At 43.5% G+C, this 19,136-nt stretch overlaps 1 protein-coding gene across 1 annotated transcript in view; it reads left to right on the forward strand.

Annotated features, from left to right (window-relative positions):
* The window catches only part of HEBP1 (heme binding protein 1), an 8,867-nt gene extending 480 nt beyond the window's left edge, over positions 1–8,387 (forward strand). The window contains exons 2-4 of the mRNA XM_006024161.3: positions 2,344–2,482; positions 3,763–3,943; positions 5,920–8,387. Coding sequence (XP_006024223.1) covers positions 2,344–2,482; positions 3,763–3,943; positions 5,920–6,091 — 492 coding nt within the window. The 3' untranslated portion in view covers positions 6,092–8,387. The remainder of the gene's footprint in view (positions 1–2,343; positions 2,483–3,762; positions 3,944–5,919) is intronic.
* Positions 8,388–19,136: the final 10,749 nt, after the last annotated feature.

The following is a 19,136-nucleotide window of genomic DNA, read 5'->3' on the forward strand; positions in this document are numbered from 1 at the left end:
AGGTGAAGCCTTTTAGTGGCTGGGGAAATGAACTTCCCCGCCACCAGCCCTGCCCGCACCCCGCGGGTCACACTCCAGGAATAGCTTGGGCTGAAGGGAGGAAGAACAGGCCGAGCCTTTGGTTGCAGAGTGAAGGGTTTGGGTCTGAAGGGAGAGAGGCAGTTCGCTGGTCAGAAGGCAGGGCAAAGTGGCACCTTAGGGCAGTGCATAGGTGACAGGTAAGAGGGGCATGTGCCCCCCTGAAATTGGCCCTTGCTGGCCAGGGAGTGGAAAGTGCTGGCCAGTGCTCCCCCCGAGAAGTGCCAGCGCTTCCAGGGTCAGCGCTTCCAGGGTCAGCGCTCCCCCGCCATCAGCGATCAGCCATCGGTGCCCCTCCAGAGCCAGGAGGCACCAATTGCCCATGGGGTCATGCTTCCCAAACTTTTCTAACACATGGCCCCATTTCCTCAGCATGGCCCCTCACTCCCAACTCACAGCCCCCCGCCACCTTATCTGCTGAAGTTGCCATCCCATGTGGGGTCATGATCCACAGGGTGGAAATAGGGTTGCCAAGTCTGTTTGAATCTATTCTGGGAGGTTCCCAGGACACCGAACGTCCCCGCGGCACACAACATGAACACACCCATGTGCTTGCGTATATTGGTTATGGATTATGGTGCGTAGGCTTTAAGTTAGGAAGGCAAATGCACATTACTATTACATTTAAAAAACCCACTGGACTACTATATAAATTGGATTCAAAGTTTAATATTTATTTTCATAGATTTCATAGACATTAGAGCTGGAAGGGACCTTGTAAGATCATCGGGTCCAGCCCCCTGCCCAATTTTAATGAATGCCCTAATCATTTATCTCCCAGGTGACTCTCAGCAGTCTCCTGGAGATTTATATCTAATTCCTGGAGACTCCAGGGCAGTCCTGAAGGGTTGGCAACCCTATCTGGGAACCTCTGCCTTAAGGACTAAATGGTTTAGAGAGGCATATGCTTTCACAGATGACTGCCTACATCTTCAGATGCATCTGCCAGTGGGAGGCCGGCCTATGGACGCTCAAGCCTCTCTGACCGTCTGCTTTTTGAGATGCCAGTCTCTCTCACTTTTTCCCAAGTTTTGAAAGCATGGAGTCATAGTCATAGAGCCATAGAGAAGTAGGGCTGGAAGGGACCTCCAGAGGTCATCTAGTCCAAACCCCTGCCTGAGGCAGGATCATCCCTATCCCAACCATCCCATACAAACTATCATCATTGTTTTGCAAACTGCTGGAACTTGAATTTCAAAACAGGATTAATATATCCCCCCAAATTAACCAAATTGTTTTGCTTTGGGCTGAACAAAATGGTTTGATTGACTTTAAAACATTTTTTTAAATTTCTTTGAGTACATTAAGAACATTTTCATTTGCAGTTGACCCAAAATGATAGGTATTACTGTCACCACTGCTATTCTTACTAGTTCTCTGGTGTGCAGAGAATGGCTGGGGGCAGGGTGGGGGGAAGGGGCCAATTTATTTCCAGATTTCTAGTTTCAAGATTTGGGGGGCAATAATGTGATAGTAACTATGGCCTGCTCAGGTTTCTCCTGAGTCAGAAGCTAAGTTTACTCTTTGTACCAAAATAAATTTGTTGTCATATTAGGGTAGCCATCATAGAAGACAGTCTGGTTGTCCTCTATTGATACGAAACCAAATGTGTTTATGTGCTAAATGCATTGGGTTTCGTGTCAATAGAGGACAGAGTAGCAGAAAACAGGAATGTCCTCTATGATGGCCACCCTTTGTTATATTATGGGATTTTCTTCTCTGTAATTGATTATTTGGTCTACTCTAATCTCATTTAGATCATGTAGTTGTTTTCTAGAGACACAAAGTTGATAGAAGAACATTTACTTATCTCAGCAGGGCTGGTCCAAAAGAAGCAGAATGACCTAAGTGGCCTAATTTATCCATGATTTCAGTATAGGTCATAATTATTCTGTATTCTGTTTCTCTCTTTCTTTCCCCTTGTTGCCAGTGTCTGTGGTTCTACAAATGTGACTGACCCTAAATTGGAAGTTCTCTTGCAGAACTTCCTCTTCTGCCTGGGGGCATCATAACTGTCCACAGCAGGCTGCTAACACAGGAGATAGGAGAGTGGATAGTGTCTCTCTTATGGGGAGCAGCACTGAAAGTCCCAGCTGAGTCAGCATGTTTGGCTCTCTTCCTCTAACACCCAAACTGATGGTCTTCATACAACAGCTGCAGTGGTTCTTACTAGATTCTGACTTTCCCAGGGAAATACTTCCCTTGTTGTGAGGCATGTTGCATCTCTCAGGACAGTTCTATTTCCTGACTCTGCTCTCTCTTCAGGAAGAGGTAACATATGAAGAAAGGGCGTGTGAAGGTGGAAAGTTTGCTGTGGTGGAGGTAACTGGGAAGCAATTTGACGAGGCCTCCAAGGAAGCTGTGCTCAAGCTCCTGAAGTATGTTGGAGGAACCAATGACAAGGGTGAGAAAACCTGACAGCCCTTCTTGGCTCAGAGGCTGGTACCACCTTGTTTCAAGAGGGACCTACAGTTGCATTAATTATTTTCTAAAGATCATGGATTCACGGATACCATATAGTAGTTTCTTAGGGGAATTCCTGTCATCTGTGTTCGTGGCATGTGATTTCTGCACCTTAACTTGCTGTGTATGTAGATAGGAAATTGATCCCTGTATTCAGTAATAGGAGAGATTACTTCTGTCACTTTTATCTTGGCACAACTGTTCAGACTCTTCTAATTCATGAAGCAAATATATTGTTTGTTACATTTTGTCTAAGTACGCACAAACATTATTTTTCAGTTCTTATTGAGCAAAGCTAGACACACAGTTTACAACAGCAGGGTGGCATTTCAGAGTACATATACATCACCTAAACACTGCCCTTGTACCTCTCCCAAGTATGTGTTGAAGGGAGATTGATAGACTTCCTCACAACTTGCCAAGTGGGAACAAGTGGAAATAAATAGAAGAGGGAGCAGGCTACAGTTTGAGAGAGAACAGAGATGTCTGCTGCACAGGGTCTGTAAAAGTGGTGATCTATGTGACTGGACAAAGGGAGGTACCTCTATCCTTAATCTATGGTACTGGGAAGAGAAGTGCTGTACCTAACTACAAATTAGTGAGAGAGCATTTTGTGGATTTCATCTCTATCTGCCTCTACTGTTGTGCTGAGAGTGAGATTTTACTGTACCTGGAGAGAAGGAAAAAAAAATCTGTTCCTTCCAATCGCATCTTGGCACATCTAAAAGTCACTTGCTGTACATTCCTTCAGAGAGGAGCTGGCCACTTTAGGGTGGGTAAGACTGCAGGCAATGTAAGCAGAAGTGAAAAGAGCTCAGAGTTAAGTTACTGGAGCCTGCAAAGAGGGTATTTAAACCTCAGTGGGACAATGCAATATACTTTCACATGCCTCTAGGCCTAAAACAATTATTGGAGGGGATCAGGAAGAAACTTCTGATAGTAAAGCACCTTGTGAGATTTTAAATTGGTCTTGAATCTGGCATTGGTTTCTGTAGGAAGTGGGATGCTGGCCTACATGGAAAATTGGTTAGTCCCAGTGTCTTAATTCCTGCACTATTAAAGCTTGATTTTTTTTCCTTCAGCAGTGATAAGCACTTGCAATGCCTGTTGACTTCAGTTAGAGCTGTGGCTATTCAACTGCACCAAAAATCAGAACTTTAGTATGTAGTTTCTCAAGGACTTGGACCGTGTGTGTAATATGTCTGTTTGTGTCCCTCTTAGGGGTGGGAATGGGCATGACTGCACCAGTTTCCATCAGGGCCTTTCCTGCTGCGGATGGCTCTTTACAGCAGAAAGTGAAAGTCTTGCTCCGGATTCCAAGCCAATATCAGGCCAACCCTCCACATCCTAGTGATGAAAGCATTACGATTGAAGAGAGGGAAGGAATGACCATCTACTCCACGTAAGAATCAGATCTCAGCATTGCCAGAAGGCATGGGAGACTGGGTTCTAGTTCTGCCAGCTTACTTACTGGTCACAATGTGCATGCAACAGTAGGAAATCAAAGGCTCCTACCATAGCGAACAAAGAAGCTTTTCTCTTAACAGTGTTCATGTTTCAGCACAAAGAAAATGGAATTCTTACTTGTTAAATGTAAATGCAGTGTCTATGAAAGATGCCAGCTTACCAGTCCTGTAAACCAAAACAGTCTGTACATAACATGCTCTCTAATAATACACGTCTTGTTGTCACAGCTGAGAGGGAGGGATGGAATCAAGAACAAAATGACTAATTAGTGCACTAATGATAATGATTTGTGTGTATATGAAGAGAATAGATGCTGGCTTACTAGGATTTGGACTGAGACCATCAACTCCTTACCTCAGGCAGATATCAGACAGTAGGGCTGTGTGAAACACCATCATTTCGTTTCAACATCCGTTTCACCATTTCGAAGGGACAGTGTTGTGTTTCATCATTTTGTTTCATTTAGAAGCATTATCCTTTTGCTAACAAAAATCTGAAATGAGGTACATCAGCACCCCAATATGGCAGCTCCTGTTAACTGAAGAGAGAGAACTCGAATGAATTCCACCTGCCATTTTTGATTGAAAAATTGGGTTATGAATTCCTGATAGTCTAACAGGCCAGTGAGATACTATGGAGGTAATTGTTTAATCCCCAGTTGCTAGAATCAAGCTGTTTTTTAAGGCTGGCCATTCAGACTGGACATCCTTTTGGGAAGGAGAAAGGGCTGGACATCATCTGGGGTAAAATGGATTAAATCCAGTGTAAAAATAAATACTTTATCTATGACAACACAAATGCTTCTTGTTAGGTGGTTGTGGGTCTTCCCAATTCTCCCCCATTCTCCTTCTGGTTTTTAATATAAAACTAGCAAAACATTCCTCTGTCTCTTACCAGCTCAAAGTTCCTTTTAAAATTTCTGCTTAAATGTCCAGTGTTGCTAATATTGGCCACGTATGCAAGTTGTAGGCCAGGAAACAACAAGATGATAACAAGCCAGCTGTTTGCCTTATCCAGGGATCAGTTATTGCCTAATGGTCATGTAGTCACTAGACCTTAGAAGCTAAATTCAAGCCACCAGTTGCCACTTAGGATATTGAACAGCCATTGGATATTTTCTCTTGATTGCTGCTGGTTTGTGCTGGATTCAGGCTAACACACTAACAGTGAAAGACTTTGCATTCTATTATTAACCCTCTAAGTGGTCCACTGGATAGGAAATTCTTAGTAAGAGGGCAGTCTTTCCCTTTCTAGTCTGCTGGTTCTTGTCATGTGTCTGAATGCTGCTGATCCAGCTTTTGGCTATTAGTTGTTTCTATGGTGACAGACTCTACTGTCACAAACATTGAGCAGTGAGGTGCAGGATGATCTGCAGACAGCTTCCAATGATCAAGAAATTGATATGACAACATTCAGTTCAAGACCTCCCCTTTCACATATTGATGTGAGCTGTATGCTGTTGACTGTTCTGCTGCAATCAGTAACATCCCTTTTTTGCCTCACCTTTGAGAGCTAGAATTTGGCTTCCCATCTCAGTTCTGATTTAAGCAGACAGCTGTTCACACTATGATTAACACTGTGTTGACAGTCCTAGCAGAAAGACCAAGAAATGCATTAGCTGTAGAAAGAAGTATCCCTTTGTGACAGGAAGTTGTTCCTCCAGCTTAAGGGTGACACATAGGGGAGGGTAGCTCTGGGGAGCTGGTACAAGAGATGCCATTCTGTATAGATTCAATGGGTGACTAAAGCTGTGCAGTCTCTGGGATTGTCAAGGCAATGCTTTTATTTGTCTTCACCAGGTTAATAAGGAATAGCTACACAAAGCTATTTTTGTGTCTTGTTCTCCCATGCTCTCTTTGTGCTGTTCCAGGATTGCCCCACTCAGTCTCTCCATGTTTGTTTCCTTTGTAGGCAGTTTGGTGGTTATGCCAAGGAAGCGGATTATGTGAATTTTGCTGCCAAGTTGAAGTCTGCTTTGGGGAGTGAGGCTACCTATTGCAAAGCCTTCTACTTCTGTAATGGCTACGACCCACCAATGAAACCTTATGGGCGGCGCAATGAGGTCTGGTTTCTGAAAGAGTGAATGGTTGGCTCGCTGAAGTGCAGGCGTGTGCCAGTGTCGTCTTCTGCTCAGGTCACTGTCCTGTTCCAAACAAACCTACAGAACAAAAGGGAGCAGGGGTTGGGGAAGGGGAAGTGTCACACCTCCTGGGGTCTCAATCATTTAAAAAAAGCTGTTTCTAAAATTATACATTGTGAAATACCTTACCAAGCCTTCTACCTAGGCTTAGTTGTTCCTTCCTTCCAGACCTGACTGTCTCAAATACTTGTGCTCTCTCCTTTTTGGAAGGGTTTCTTCCTTCTCCCTTATACTCACTGGAGTGATGATACAGCTGCACCAAAATCCTTGTAACGTAATAGCTGTTACATCCTGTCCTGGTGCAGGGACATCTATATGCTATTTTTGAATGAATTTTTCTATCTGTTCCATTCTGAGGAGTCAAAAGGGACCAAATTACTGCTACTGAGACACTGGACATTGACGATAGCTATCATTTCTTTTTTCCTGGTAGTGCGCAGGAGCACGACATGCCTGTAATCTGATTCAGAAACTTTCTTTGGTGGAAAATCCAGGCTTATTTTTACAGCTGTTTTTCTACCTGAGAAAGAGAGCATTTCACTGCAAGATACTCAACCACTGCATTGAGCCACGGGATAATGTGTGGTCTAACCTTGTGATTAATTGTTTATTCTCTTGTTTACAATATGCTGTCTCTGAAACTGGCCTATAAAGTTGGCCATAACAATGAAATGTGCATTGGCTCAAATGTGTAATCAACCCTAACTGACTTCAGTGGCAGCTGTTGTGCGTGTAGCTCTTTTGAAAATCCAGCCTCCAATTATTTGTCTGATATTCGAAAAAGATGCATGCAGCAGTTCCCAAGAACTTCTTGGTGCTTGGCTTTATTGAAAATATAGATTTAGGTTCCTAATTTTAGGGATCCATTTTTAAAACTCTTGTAATTTGTTTGTAAGGGAGTAACTAGTTGTGTGAATGCTATATTTTTTTTAACTGATAAGTATTAGTTGTCAGAAGTCCTACGAAACACAGGTTGGAAAGTGTGTGACAGGCTGACACATGCATGTGCTTACCTGGGTGTTTCTAAGGTTTTGCTAACTCAAAGAAATACATTCTTAAAATATCATAGTGCCTGTATGTTCAAAAATTATTGCTAAGAGGAATGGCTTCTTCCCTTAAAGTCAGAGGAGAAGCTGGGTAGATGGAAGTCATTCTTTGCCCATGAAGTATTTTGTGGGGGAGGTTGTGGTGGGGTCAGGTGATCTCTTTCTGAGATGAAAGCTTTCAGCAGAAAAGCAAAAAGGCCTGAAGTTCTGGTCTTTCTCCCACTGAAGTCTAAAAAGATCTGTCACAGACTTCAGTGAGGGGAAGGATCAAGCTTCTTAGAGGAAGATCAGTTGGCTTTGCTAGGTAAAAAAAAATGTATATCTAAATAATGTGGAAAGAAGAAAAGCTAGAGATGGACTGATAACTGCAGTAACAGTAAAGTACCATTGCTGAAGGGGAGATGGACCACAGTGAAATTGAAGAGGTAGATAAAGAAGTATTATAATTTAAAAGGAGGAGTGGACACGAGGAATCATTAAGCAACAGGTGATACCTGTGAGAGAATTCTTCATTGCTGGTGCATACTTACATCAAGCGTTAGGATAGGAAGGTTTGGGTACATCTTGTTTTCTAAATTCCAGGATTTATTTTGGGACTCTGGCTATAGGGCATGAGTGTACTACAGTAATGTCAAGCCACACCTGATGAATTCTTAGAACATTTAGAGGCTAATAATAAATTTGATGTAACTAAATCAAGTTCTGGGTTTCAGCAACACACCAGAGATTGAAGGGTACCCAGCCCTGATAAGCACCCTTTTAACATGAAGCAATGAGCTTATGATTAAAAAGTCATAGGTATGGAGTCCACAAACATTGCCTCTGTGATCTTACTAAGAGTCAGATTTCAATGCCCTTTGGTGCAACAAATAAGACTTTACTCCATAGATAATACCAATGACTTCAAAGAGTTCTGAGTTGAATAGCACCCTGCTGTTTGAACAAGCATACCTAAACCCTACTTTTTTGTATGTGCCAACATTTAAACCTGACTTTTTAAAACTGTAAATTGCAATTTTCTGGCTTGATCAAAGGATCTGTGAACTCAATGGGAGCTGTTGACTGCTTTTTCCTTTTGAAAATGGGGTTGTTGATTTAAAAACTTTGCCTCTGTTTTTTGTTTGGGATATAGATCATGCCATGATAGCTTTATTTAGCTACAGTCTTTTCTCTAAATAAAGAGTTGTTTGGCATATCCATGTTTGGCTTTTCATTATCTAATTGTATATGTGGCTAGTAAAGGTTGATGTAATTCTATTGTAACTTTTCATTTCATAGGCCACAATCCCATAAACACTTAAACTCTTGCCTCATTTTACTAAGTGATTATCCTTACTGAATGCTATGGGACTAACTCACCTGAATAAAGCAACACACACACACGCACAAACAAACACACACACAGGACTAGGGCCAGAATGTCAGACTAGTGTGTAACAATGCTATTACTAAGTCCCTAATTGACTGAAAAGTCTTTCATGTTCTCTGTACCTCTAAAATTGTATCCTTGTTGGACAATAGTACAATTCATTACACAATAACCACACATAATCTCTCATCTGTGTCTCAAGCAAACATTGAAACTGAGACACTCTCGTCTCTTTTCAAAACTGAGTGATAAATTCGTAACAATTATTAACAATTTTAAGAATAGTAATTGAAATAAAAATGTAAAGAGGGTCTGTTTCTTCTGGCTGATGTGAAATCAACCCCACTTACATCTGCCTTGCTATCCATTCTTCTAGTACAGGGCTGTTCAACTGGTGGCCCAGGAGCTGCATGTGACCTGTGACAGGTTAAGTTGCAGCCCTTGGGCTCCTGCCCAGATGCCACTCCCCACATTGCTCCAGCTGCAAAAGCAGCTGGTATCTCCAGGCTCCTCCTCCCTTTGGCTTTTGCTGCCAGACTCTGCCCCAGGAGGTAGCGTGACATGGCCTGGCTGCCTGGGGGGACTGTGGTTGAGCCTGGGACTACGTGCATGGTGCAGCAGGAGGATAGGGAGGAACATGTGCATGATGCTGGGGGCGGAGGGGAAGGGCAGAGGGCATGGGCATGCCATGCAGCAGTAGGAAGGGGAGTGTGGGTACACGGTGAAGTGAGTGAGGCATTTCTGCACAGCGCAGTGTAGGGGGTGATGGCCTGAGGGGCCTATGCCTTGCCCTAGTGCAGGTGTGCAGCCTCTGCTTGTTCAGCCCCTGGGGTGTGTGGTTCCCAGCTGCTTAGAAGTTGGACAGCTCTGTTCTAGTACATCATGTGTGAATGAAAAGCATTGTTTATATACCATTTTGAGTTCTTTAGGAGTTCCAGTTTTCAGTTCTCTCTCCCTGATCCACCTGTAAAGAGTGAATTAATTGAAAGCTAGCTTTCTTATATCTCGGATCTGGCTAGGCAGCCAAAAACATTTAGAAGCTGGCCTAGAAATATCTTCACATAATTATCAGAACTCATGGTAGAAGTGATGTCTTTTATTAGACCAACTACATTTTTGCAAAAAAAACCCTTTTGTCCATATAATTTTGGTGTTGCAGAAAGAAATTGAAGTTACTTACTTTCTAACTTTTATTCTCTTCAAGACTGCCAACAAAGTCCACTTTGCAAAAGCCAACACTGCTACTGCTACTCCTACTACTACTACTACTGCTACTCCTACTACTACTACTACTACTACTACTACTACTGTTAGTTTCTCAAGATAAATGAATCTGGCAAACATTTTAGCCAAGTGATGCAAGTTCTGAGCTGTTGATAAGCCAGATGGCTAAACAGATTGATTGTCATCTCACTGGCTAACAGCTGTCAGTGTCATAGCCAAAAAGATGAAAGGCCAAATTAAAAAATGTTATATAGATAGGAAACACTTCCCAGTCCTGTCACGTTGGCTTGGCTATGCTGGATTGAGCCTAGAGCTGGATCACTAGTCTAGTCTTGCAGATGTATGTTAGTAACCTAACTGACAAGAGTATCCCTGCTGGCTGCTATAGTAAGGAAGCAATTTCTTTTGAAAGCATGACCAAATCTATCCAATAGTGGGTTAATAAGAGAACGGCTGGAGTGGATAAGCCTTACGTAAGTCTGGATAGCCTTACATAATTCTATTTGCTTTGAGGTGATAGGTGATTTTTATTTGAACAGGCAAGCAGCATGCCATTACTTGTTTCTTTTTTTACCTTATCAATCACTGTAGTAAAGGGCAAGCAAGCAGACATGCTTAGAGTAGCACATTTTCATGGCAGCTTTGTAAGGCTGTCCCAAGGCTAGGGAGGCGGAAAAAGTGAGTTCTACCATGTAACCTTGCTGCAGTTATAGTTACAGTAATTCCTCTTTTGTAATAATAGGATTATTATCTGTAACATCTTGCTCTTCAATAAGAGTATGTTTCAAGTACATTTATCTAAAAGCACATTACTTAACTGGACTGAAAGTAGCCGTAGATGTATAACACTGCTATAAAACTGTTCATCAACCTGATTTATTGTAGTGGGATCATTGGTAATAGCACCACCCTTGACAGTAATAGATGAAACGCTGCAAGCATTGCTACTCTGTCTCTGCCGAAAACCCAAAGCAGCAGCTTACTATTTTGGTCAGCCCATTCATAATCTTTCTGCTTAGCTCAAAATAAAATAAATTGCATAGAATCAGGCTAAATTCTTGTTTTTGGTGCTCAGCTGCCCTAAGGGATCAGTCTGTGCAAATAATTATTTGAGGGGGGCGGTTTCTGCCTAGGAGGTAGAATTTTAGGGAGAGATGTTTGAGAATGGTACAATCGACTATGCCTTTGCACATTTCTCCTTTGTTCTGTATTTTCCCTATTTGAATCTGATTGCTATAAGAAGTAAATCCCACATATACTTTAAATAAACTTGCTGTTTTATTCCAGGATTGGTAATGCCACTATTATTAATTTTAAACTCATTCCTGATTTGACTGTGAACAAATCATTGAAACATCATTTGACAACAGAATAAAGATTGTTTTTTTCCAGTTTTTTTATTGAAATGCCAAGTCAGCAAAACTAATTTAGTTAGTAAAAGCAGAGAAAAGACTTGAAATAAAATGTATCTAAAACTCTAAAATAAATTACAAAGCCACAAAAACATCAGTACTTTACTTAAGACAATGGGTTGGAAGGTCATATGCTCCCTCAGAAATGTAGCCCAAACTACGTACTGAACTGGGTCCTGTGTCCATCATATTGCCCCCTTGAGGCCCACCTTGCCAGGACTCCCCTGCCCTCTAGAGCGATAAATTTTGTAAGTCCTTAGTGGAGCTTAATATTTCTAGTCCGCCCTTTCTCCAAGTTGCTGCCCAGTCCCTCACACCAGCAGCCTCCTCATACTCACCTCTAACCTTTTGGGTGTAGCATGTCCTTTAACCTTGTATTTTCTCATTTAAGAGTTTTAAACTGACTAGAAACCAATGGCGAAGCTAGAGTGGGGCAAACAGGGCAAGCGCCCAAGACACTGACTTGAGCGGGAGGGTGAAAACAAGTAGCGGCTGCTGTCAGCCATGTGATTGCAATTGCACAGCAACCAGAAGTCACTGCTACCTGTGTGCCTCAGGCTCCCGGTTGCGTCCCTACATGGCTACTAGAAACCCTTTCACTTTGTCCTTCTTTATATGTTGCAACCTGGTGCAAGCATTTAGAACCTGCCATTCTAACAAGCTGAACTCTTCCTTTAAGAATGTTTGCAATGAGGCTTTTGCAGAGAGGCTGTGGATCCCACATTCTTACTGAGATTAATATTGAGTGACTAAGGCAGCAGGGGACACATTTTGTGGCAGGAGTGCCAGGAGGTTTTCTTTCCACTTTTTCTGGGTACCACTCCAATCCCCTTCCCCTCCCTGATCCACTGCTGTGCTATATCTGTCAATGTGTTTCCTCCTTTCTCCCTGATCTGCCATGTGCCACACACAGACACTACCCACGCCATTTGTGGCAGGTGTGCCATTGGCTGGCTCCTTCTGGACTAAGGAATGCTCAGTCTTGAGGGATGGCTTGAGCCTTAAGTATATTTAAAAAAATGAAAGCTGGCTTTCTGAAATGCTGTCCCTTGGAAAACTATTGTTCAGTTTGAGCTTTATCCCAGCGCAGCAAAACAAATTTCAGGATGCTCAATTAAGCATGTGCTTTTCAGAGAGCTTTGAAAAGTTGTCCTTTAAGTAGTGTCCCTCAACCTCTATAATAGCAGAGTGGGTGCTCTGCTACCATTATCTTCATTTTACAGATGGGGAATCAACTCACAGAAACACACATGATTTTGCCCAATGCTACACAGAAAGTCCATGGCAGCTCCTGGTATTAAATCCAAATCTCTTGCATCTCAGTCTAACACCTCAACCACTCAACAGTATTTCTCTATCTTGGCAACAGAAATGGAAAGAGAGATCTAAGCTCTTTTTGTGTGTATATATATACATACGTGTATATATTTTTACACTTGTACAAATATATATATATATTGGTATGTGAAAGCCTGGCATTTGCAGAATTCAGCAAAAACTGCAAAATGCCCCCCCCAAATCATGCAATTTGCTACGCCCAGGTTTCCCGCCCAGATTTTCTCCAGTTCCCATACAGTTGGCAAGGGGTTGCTTTGTGTATCTCAAGCATGTCCATGCTTACCGTTAGGGGTGGAGTTTGGTTACCCTCAAGCCTAAACTTGCTGATCATCCATATTATAAATGCTTTTCCTCAGTCCCCACTGATGCTTCCACCCAACTCTGACAGCTTTGCTGAACTTCAGTGCTTAAATTCAGGTCCACCACCATTTTCCACTAAATGTGGAAAACACCCATGTACCACATGCTTTGAGCACAGGAAGTCCAACAATCTTACAATTCCTTGCTCTCATTTTTTGGCCCTTCCACCTCATCCTTCTGCTGTCTACTTCCTGGAAGCAAGATTGTGCCAGTTAAGCTGCAATTTTGCTGGCCAACCCCTCATTTTGTAGAAGACTTGACCCTCCACTGTTTATGAAGGGGAAAGTCTTAAGAACAAAAATTCACATGACGAATGCTGACTGTCCCTGGGGATATCTGTGTTCAGAAAAACTTTATTTAAAAATAGCAAAGTATACTAGAGAGATGGATGCATTTCTTCCCATGTCTTTATAAAGAAAAATGCTTCTAACCTATCTAGGTATTTATATTGCACTCTCAAGTAGGGTTATTATTATGATTCCACATCCTTCAATAATTACTGTAGAGATTACAAGGGTGTTTCTCTGAGTATTCTGAAGCCAAAATAACAAAAAAATTACACTGGTCCTCTTACTCATGCTCTTCATTCTCATATGCAAGATCAAAGATGGCAACAAAAAGAAATGTCCCCATCCATTTCCTTTTCCTGCTGGGTGTCCTGGGAGTCTTTAGCCTCACTCTTCCTCATCCAGCTCAACAAGAGCACTGGCCCCACCCACTTCTTCCTCTTTGGGTCCTGTTTGCTTTCTACATCTCCCATCTTCTGACCCACGTGCATGACATCTTCAAGCTAGAGAGAGGAAAGACCCCAATTTCAGACCCAGGAATGCTGCTTTGTACTGTTGGTCTCATGTTGGTATAGGTTATCATAGCTATTAATTATATGGTCATCACTGTATATAGAGATGGCATTGACTTTGCTAAAATTTCTGAAATGGGCTCCCAAGGGAGGTGGTCCTCTCCCCTACCGTGGGGGTCTTCAAGAAGAGGTTAGATAGGCATCTAGCTGGGGTCATCTAACCCCAGCGCTCTTTCCTGCCTATGCAGGGGGTCGGACTCGATGATCTATTGAGGTCCCTTCCGACCCTAACATCTATGAATCTATGAATCTATGAAAATGGAAGCAGTACAATGTAATAAGGACTTTGCCATGCTTTTGATCTATGTTCTTTTCCAAATGGCCTTTGCCTTCATGATCTCAGTGTTCACCTTCTTTGGTCCATACCGAGGCTGGAAAAGGCACAGGATATACATCTGTATCACTGTCCTCTTTTCCATAGTCATCTGGGCTATGTGGCTCAGACTCCTCATGAGAGATAACTTGAACTGGGGTAATCATCAGTGCTGCTTTGGTAGCCAATGGGTGGGTTTTCCTGATAATGTATTTGCTTCCTGAGATAAACCTTCTCACAATCCTGTGCAACAGTGAGGACTACCCTACACAAAAGAATCTATATCAGCTCAAAATTAAGAAGCAGAAGAACGGGGTGGGAGAGAGCACACAAGGTATGAGTCATATGACACTACACTGAAGTAAGACATTACCTAGGTTTAGCGTTTGCAGAGGTTTGGAATAAATTTCACAGGTAGATGACTGTACACAGCATCATGAGTAGAGTGAACAGAATAGGTTTAAAGCAAGATTCAGTGGCTCCGAAGGAAGAAGTGAAACAGACTTCTAGAGGGAAGGACAAGTCCGGAGAGTGATGCCCTAAGTCTCACAGGAAAAGAAGTGATTCAGAATGGCAAGGGATAGCATCCTGCTGTGCCCACTGAGAGTATGCAACACAGTGCTACCTGGCAACATGGGAATGAGATTCTACTGCTTCCAGTTCTGGAGGTTTACACAGACAACTTCCTGAACTGGCAATAGTACTGCCTCGTTCATATGGTGCTGTGTCCAGGCTAATTAGCTCTGCCTCTTAGCACTGTGTGACATGGCTGTATGAATTAGCTGAATAGGGCAGCAGTGTAATTAGCCTACATACAATAATACACTATGCCAGTTAAAATAAGCAGAATTGAAAGTAGTGTGAGCTACCTCTGGTTCCAGAGATCTGTGGGATGTATGGGACTGTTTCCTGGATTTTCTTCCCTGAAAGTTTGCTTGTGGTCCTGCTCTGTGCTTGGTGTGTTAACTGCAGCTTCCAAGAAAAACAGGAAGTCTGTTATCTATAGAACTATGATGAAAAGCCATTTCTGATGAGTGGGCTGACAAGGAAGTTATCTCATGATCTCCCTGGAGGTGGAATGAGCATATCTGTTTTCATAGTAGGCTCTGCTGGTCCATTGTATCATAACGGGGGTACAGTATCTGTGTAATCAGCTCTATGCAGGGAAGGAACTTTGTGTTTATGAATTAATCCACTAGAACACATCAGAAATTGATTTTCTATCCTATAAGAAACTGTCAAGATTTCAAACATTTTGTTTCAGGTGGCATTTTGTGAAAGATTGTTCTATTTTTTTTTCAGTCCCAAAATGTTTCAAGTCAACAGACTTGTTTAACTAGGTTTTCATTTTTTTCCAGCAGAATGTCTTCAAACATGAGTCGCCGTATTTACTTGAACCCAAGACAACCCTGAGTGTAAGATGACCCCCCCCCCCCCCCCCCATAATTAGATTCTATACATGGAAAATTGATAAATGTGTTATCATTTTCCATGTATAGAATCTAATTATTGGAGAGTTGTCTTTAAATCATCTCCACCCACAGCTGCAGGAGGACAGGCATTGCGGGGGTGGGGGGGCAGGCAGGTGGGGAGGTCAAGTAGCTTTCCCCCTGCTTATGCCTGCTCCCTCTCACCTGCCTGCCCCCTCGCCCCCCAGCCTCAGGCCACTCTCTGCCTCTGCTCCCCCTCCTGCTTCCCAGCCTCTGCTTTCTCCTTTCCTCCTCCTCCTCCAGTCTCTGCTCCCCACTTTCCTACCCCTCCAGCCTCTCCACTCCCCTTATCATTGCTCCTCACTGGCAGGCTCCATCCCCATTCTAGCCTGAAGCATTGAGAACGGCCCCCATTCCAGTCCCCATAGCAAACCTGCAAGCTGCAGGCTGCACACTGCTGCTATGGGCTAAGTTGGGGCTATGCTCAGTACCCCAGGTTGCAGCGTGGATGGAGCCTGCCAGCATGGAGCAAGGGTAAAGGGTCAGGGAGAGAGGCAGGCAGGAAAGCAGAGGCTGCCTGGGGGGGGAAAGGGGCAGTTTTGGGAAGAGACTACAGGGAGGAGATGGCAGGGTGCAGAGGCGATGTGGGGCGGGGGGCGGTGTGTGCAGGCAGCAGCTGAGGCTATGGCCCCAACCCCGGTAGGGGCTTCAGCTAGAGCCAGAGCCGGAGCCACAACAGCCACCTGCCCCCACCACTGCTCTTGTATGTGAGTCTAAGACCACGGGCTTTCCCCCCTATGTTAGACAGGAAAAATCCTCATCTTGGAATCAAGTGAATATAGTATAGATTTTTTCTAAAAAAAGAATCTCCTCAGTTTTGTTGAAATGTTGTCACATAACAGAAAATGTCTAGTGTCCACATACACATTCACTGAGGGGCAGGAACTACGCCAGACGAACTGGGAGACTAAAAAGAATGCCAGGGCTATGGTTTTTCAGCTTTGTACCATTTGGGGCAATAGGCAGTATCACTGATTTAGTTGCAGACACATGACACATTAACATCAGTGCAACTTACATAATTTTTCTATACCAGTGTAATCAACTAGTATCCCAAGTGAACAAAGGACCAGCTCTCCAGATCTGTTACAGCACCTCCTCTTCAGGTGGAGGGGAAGCTGCTGATAGCCTATTTGCATTGCGAAAAGGGTTAACCTGGGATGAAACTGATGAGAGCTGCAGACCTATGGCCCCTATCCCTATGTAATTTATGCCAGTGGATACAGTTACTACTGACTTTCTGAAGAGTAACTTTGCCCTGGAGTACAGTGACTTAAAGACTTACATCAGTGTATATTGTGAGCATGCTTCACATTTATATTGCTGTAAATTACACCAGTGTAAATATGCCATGGGCCCACATCTTCTGTCAGGTAAAAAGTGGGTAAAATTGTTATGGAGTTCATTCCCTCCTGGATAAATAGATTGTGATTTCTCATGATGCACTTGGTCCCCTGGAAAGCTTGACATGGTATTTTCATGGCAAATGGAAATAACACTCCATACAATGCTTACTAACTCTGATGTCCTTTTTTGCCCTTTATTTTAATCCCAGACAGTGATGGAACAGAGGAAGATATTTTGTTCCCACCCTTTAATAGCCACTTTTGGCAGAAGGCAAATTTACCCTTTCCTTCATTTCATGATGAAGTAGACAGGTGTGATGTGTTTACACTATTAAGAAGAATTAATTAGCAATCATTTGTAAAGAACTGTGACAGGAAGCTCACAGCTAAAATTGTAGTGGATTCTCAAGTACCCTATTACTCTATACAGCTCTGCTTGATACAGACTAATTGGTTTATCCATCCTGGCTTCACTGTATGTTTCCTTTCCTTTGATTCAGTTATATCCTTAAACCTGATTTGCTCAGCAAGCTGCTCATACACTTATCCAGTCCCCGTCCTCCTTCCCTACCCCTTGGGGTTTTAATGCTTTCGGTGTCTGCAAAATGTTTCAGATCAACAAGGATGTATTGCACTGAATTATCTTACATCCTTCTCCAGAGGACATCTTTGAGAAGATTTAGGGGCTTTCATGAGGACACAGGGTTCCGGGCATTACCTATCACACAGGGGTCTGAATGGACCAAAGTCCTCCACTGCTTGGAACCAAGACAGGGAAAGAAGAGTGGGGGTGATGTGGGGTGGGGGGTGTTATAAAGAGGGGAATGATCAAAAACTGAGGCAAAATCTGTTCAGCATCCATGAAACCATAAAAAATGTGATGAGATTTATCCTACTTTCCAGGCAGTGGTGGAAAGTTTTTCCTGCTCATCTGTTCCTGTTGCTGCTTCTCTCTTCTAGGGTTTGACTGCACTTTCACCTCCTTTTCAACATCTTGCATTTAAGCAGAGCCTATCCACCCCTCAGCCAGCATTCCAGCATGTAGCCAAGTAGGAAGTTACCGTGCGCTGGGAAGCAAAGAGACTTGCAAGAGCATGTGTAGAGAAGTGCTTCAGCAATCCATCTGCAAGGAGAGGGAGGTTGCTATGACTGGCCTATGCGGAGCCACCCTGCCTCCCCACATGTAGCATGCTGGCCTTCCTCACAAGATACTGTGATGGGCTAGCTGGTAGTGATTTAGCCCAGGGGTTTTGAAAGGGTAAAAGATGATTGAAGGGCTTGGGATTCCCTTTCCTCACCAATCAAGCCCCAGGGACTCACCCTCCATGTCCCCTGATTGGCCCCTTGGGTAATATGGAGGGGGATAAAAGGGGCAGCACGGCTGACTCAGGAGAGACCAGTGAGGGACCACAAAGAAGGAGTTTCAAAGAGCTAGGCCAGCAGGGTGGGAGCAGTTGCCCCAGAAGCACCTGAAGGAGCGGGACCTGCAGGTAGCAGTTCAGACCCTCAGCATGGTGGCATATGGCTGGTAGGAGGGGCTCTAGGATCCCCTTTGAGAGGCTGTGGCCAGCAGGAGAGGTTCCCCAGCTCCAGTAAGGATCTGAGCAGCAACCTGATCCCAGCTCTGCTTCCAGCTCCTCCAGCCAGAGGCCAGGAAGCTTGCTGTGAGGCTGGTGCTCTTGGAAGGTCAAGACCCCTAGCAGCTTGGAGCAGCCCTACCACTGGTGGCTGTGTGGTAGAGTGTGTGGTAGCTGCTTTCCACATTGGAGAGCTGTGTTCAAGTCCCAGCTGGGATGAATTGGGGTAAGTGAAATGACAGGGAGAAATTCTTTTTGCAATGGAAAAAGGTCATTGTGTTTTCCCTCTTTCCCCCATCTCCTTCCAGGCACCTAGGCCCTATATTCCTTGTTATTTGATGTTTTGTATTTTGTGCCTTTTATATTTTGCCAACTGGTATTGTTTGCTCTGCTGTTTGTGTTTTTATATTTTGTTAACCCTGCCTTTTTGTCAACTGGATGAATATGTCTATGATTGTAAGTGTCTAACCTTTTATTGAATTCTGCCCCCTCAGGGTGTTGTAGTGTTCCCTATACCCCCTGGTCTATACTGGTTATGTTCCCAGTACTGTTCTCTGATTTAAAAGGTATATGGTTAAGTCCCCATTAGTGATCTAGCTCTGCTCTATAGGGGGAGGAGGGTCCCTACACCTCCCACAGCGCTTGTGCACCTGC

Source organism: Alligator sinensis, unplaced genomic scaffold (assembly GCF_000455745.1).
Source record: "Alligator sinensis unplaced genomic scaffold, ASM45574v1 scaffold166_1, whole genome shotgun sequence".
NCBI classification, from domain to species: Eukaryota; Metazoa; Chordata; order Crocodylia; family Alligatoridae; genus Alligator; species Alligator sinensis.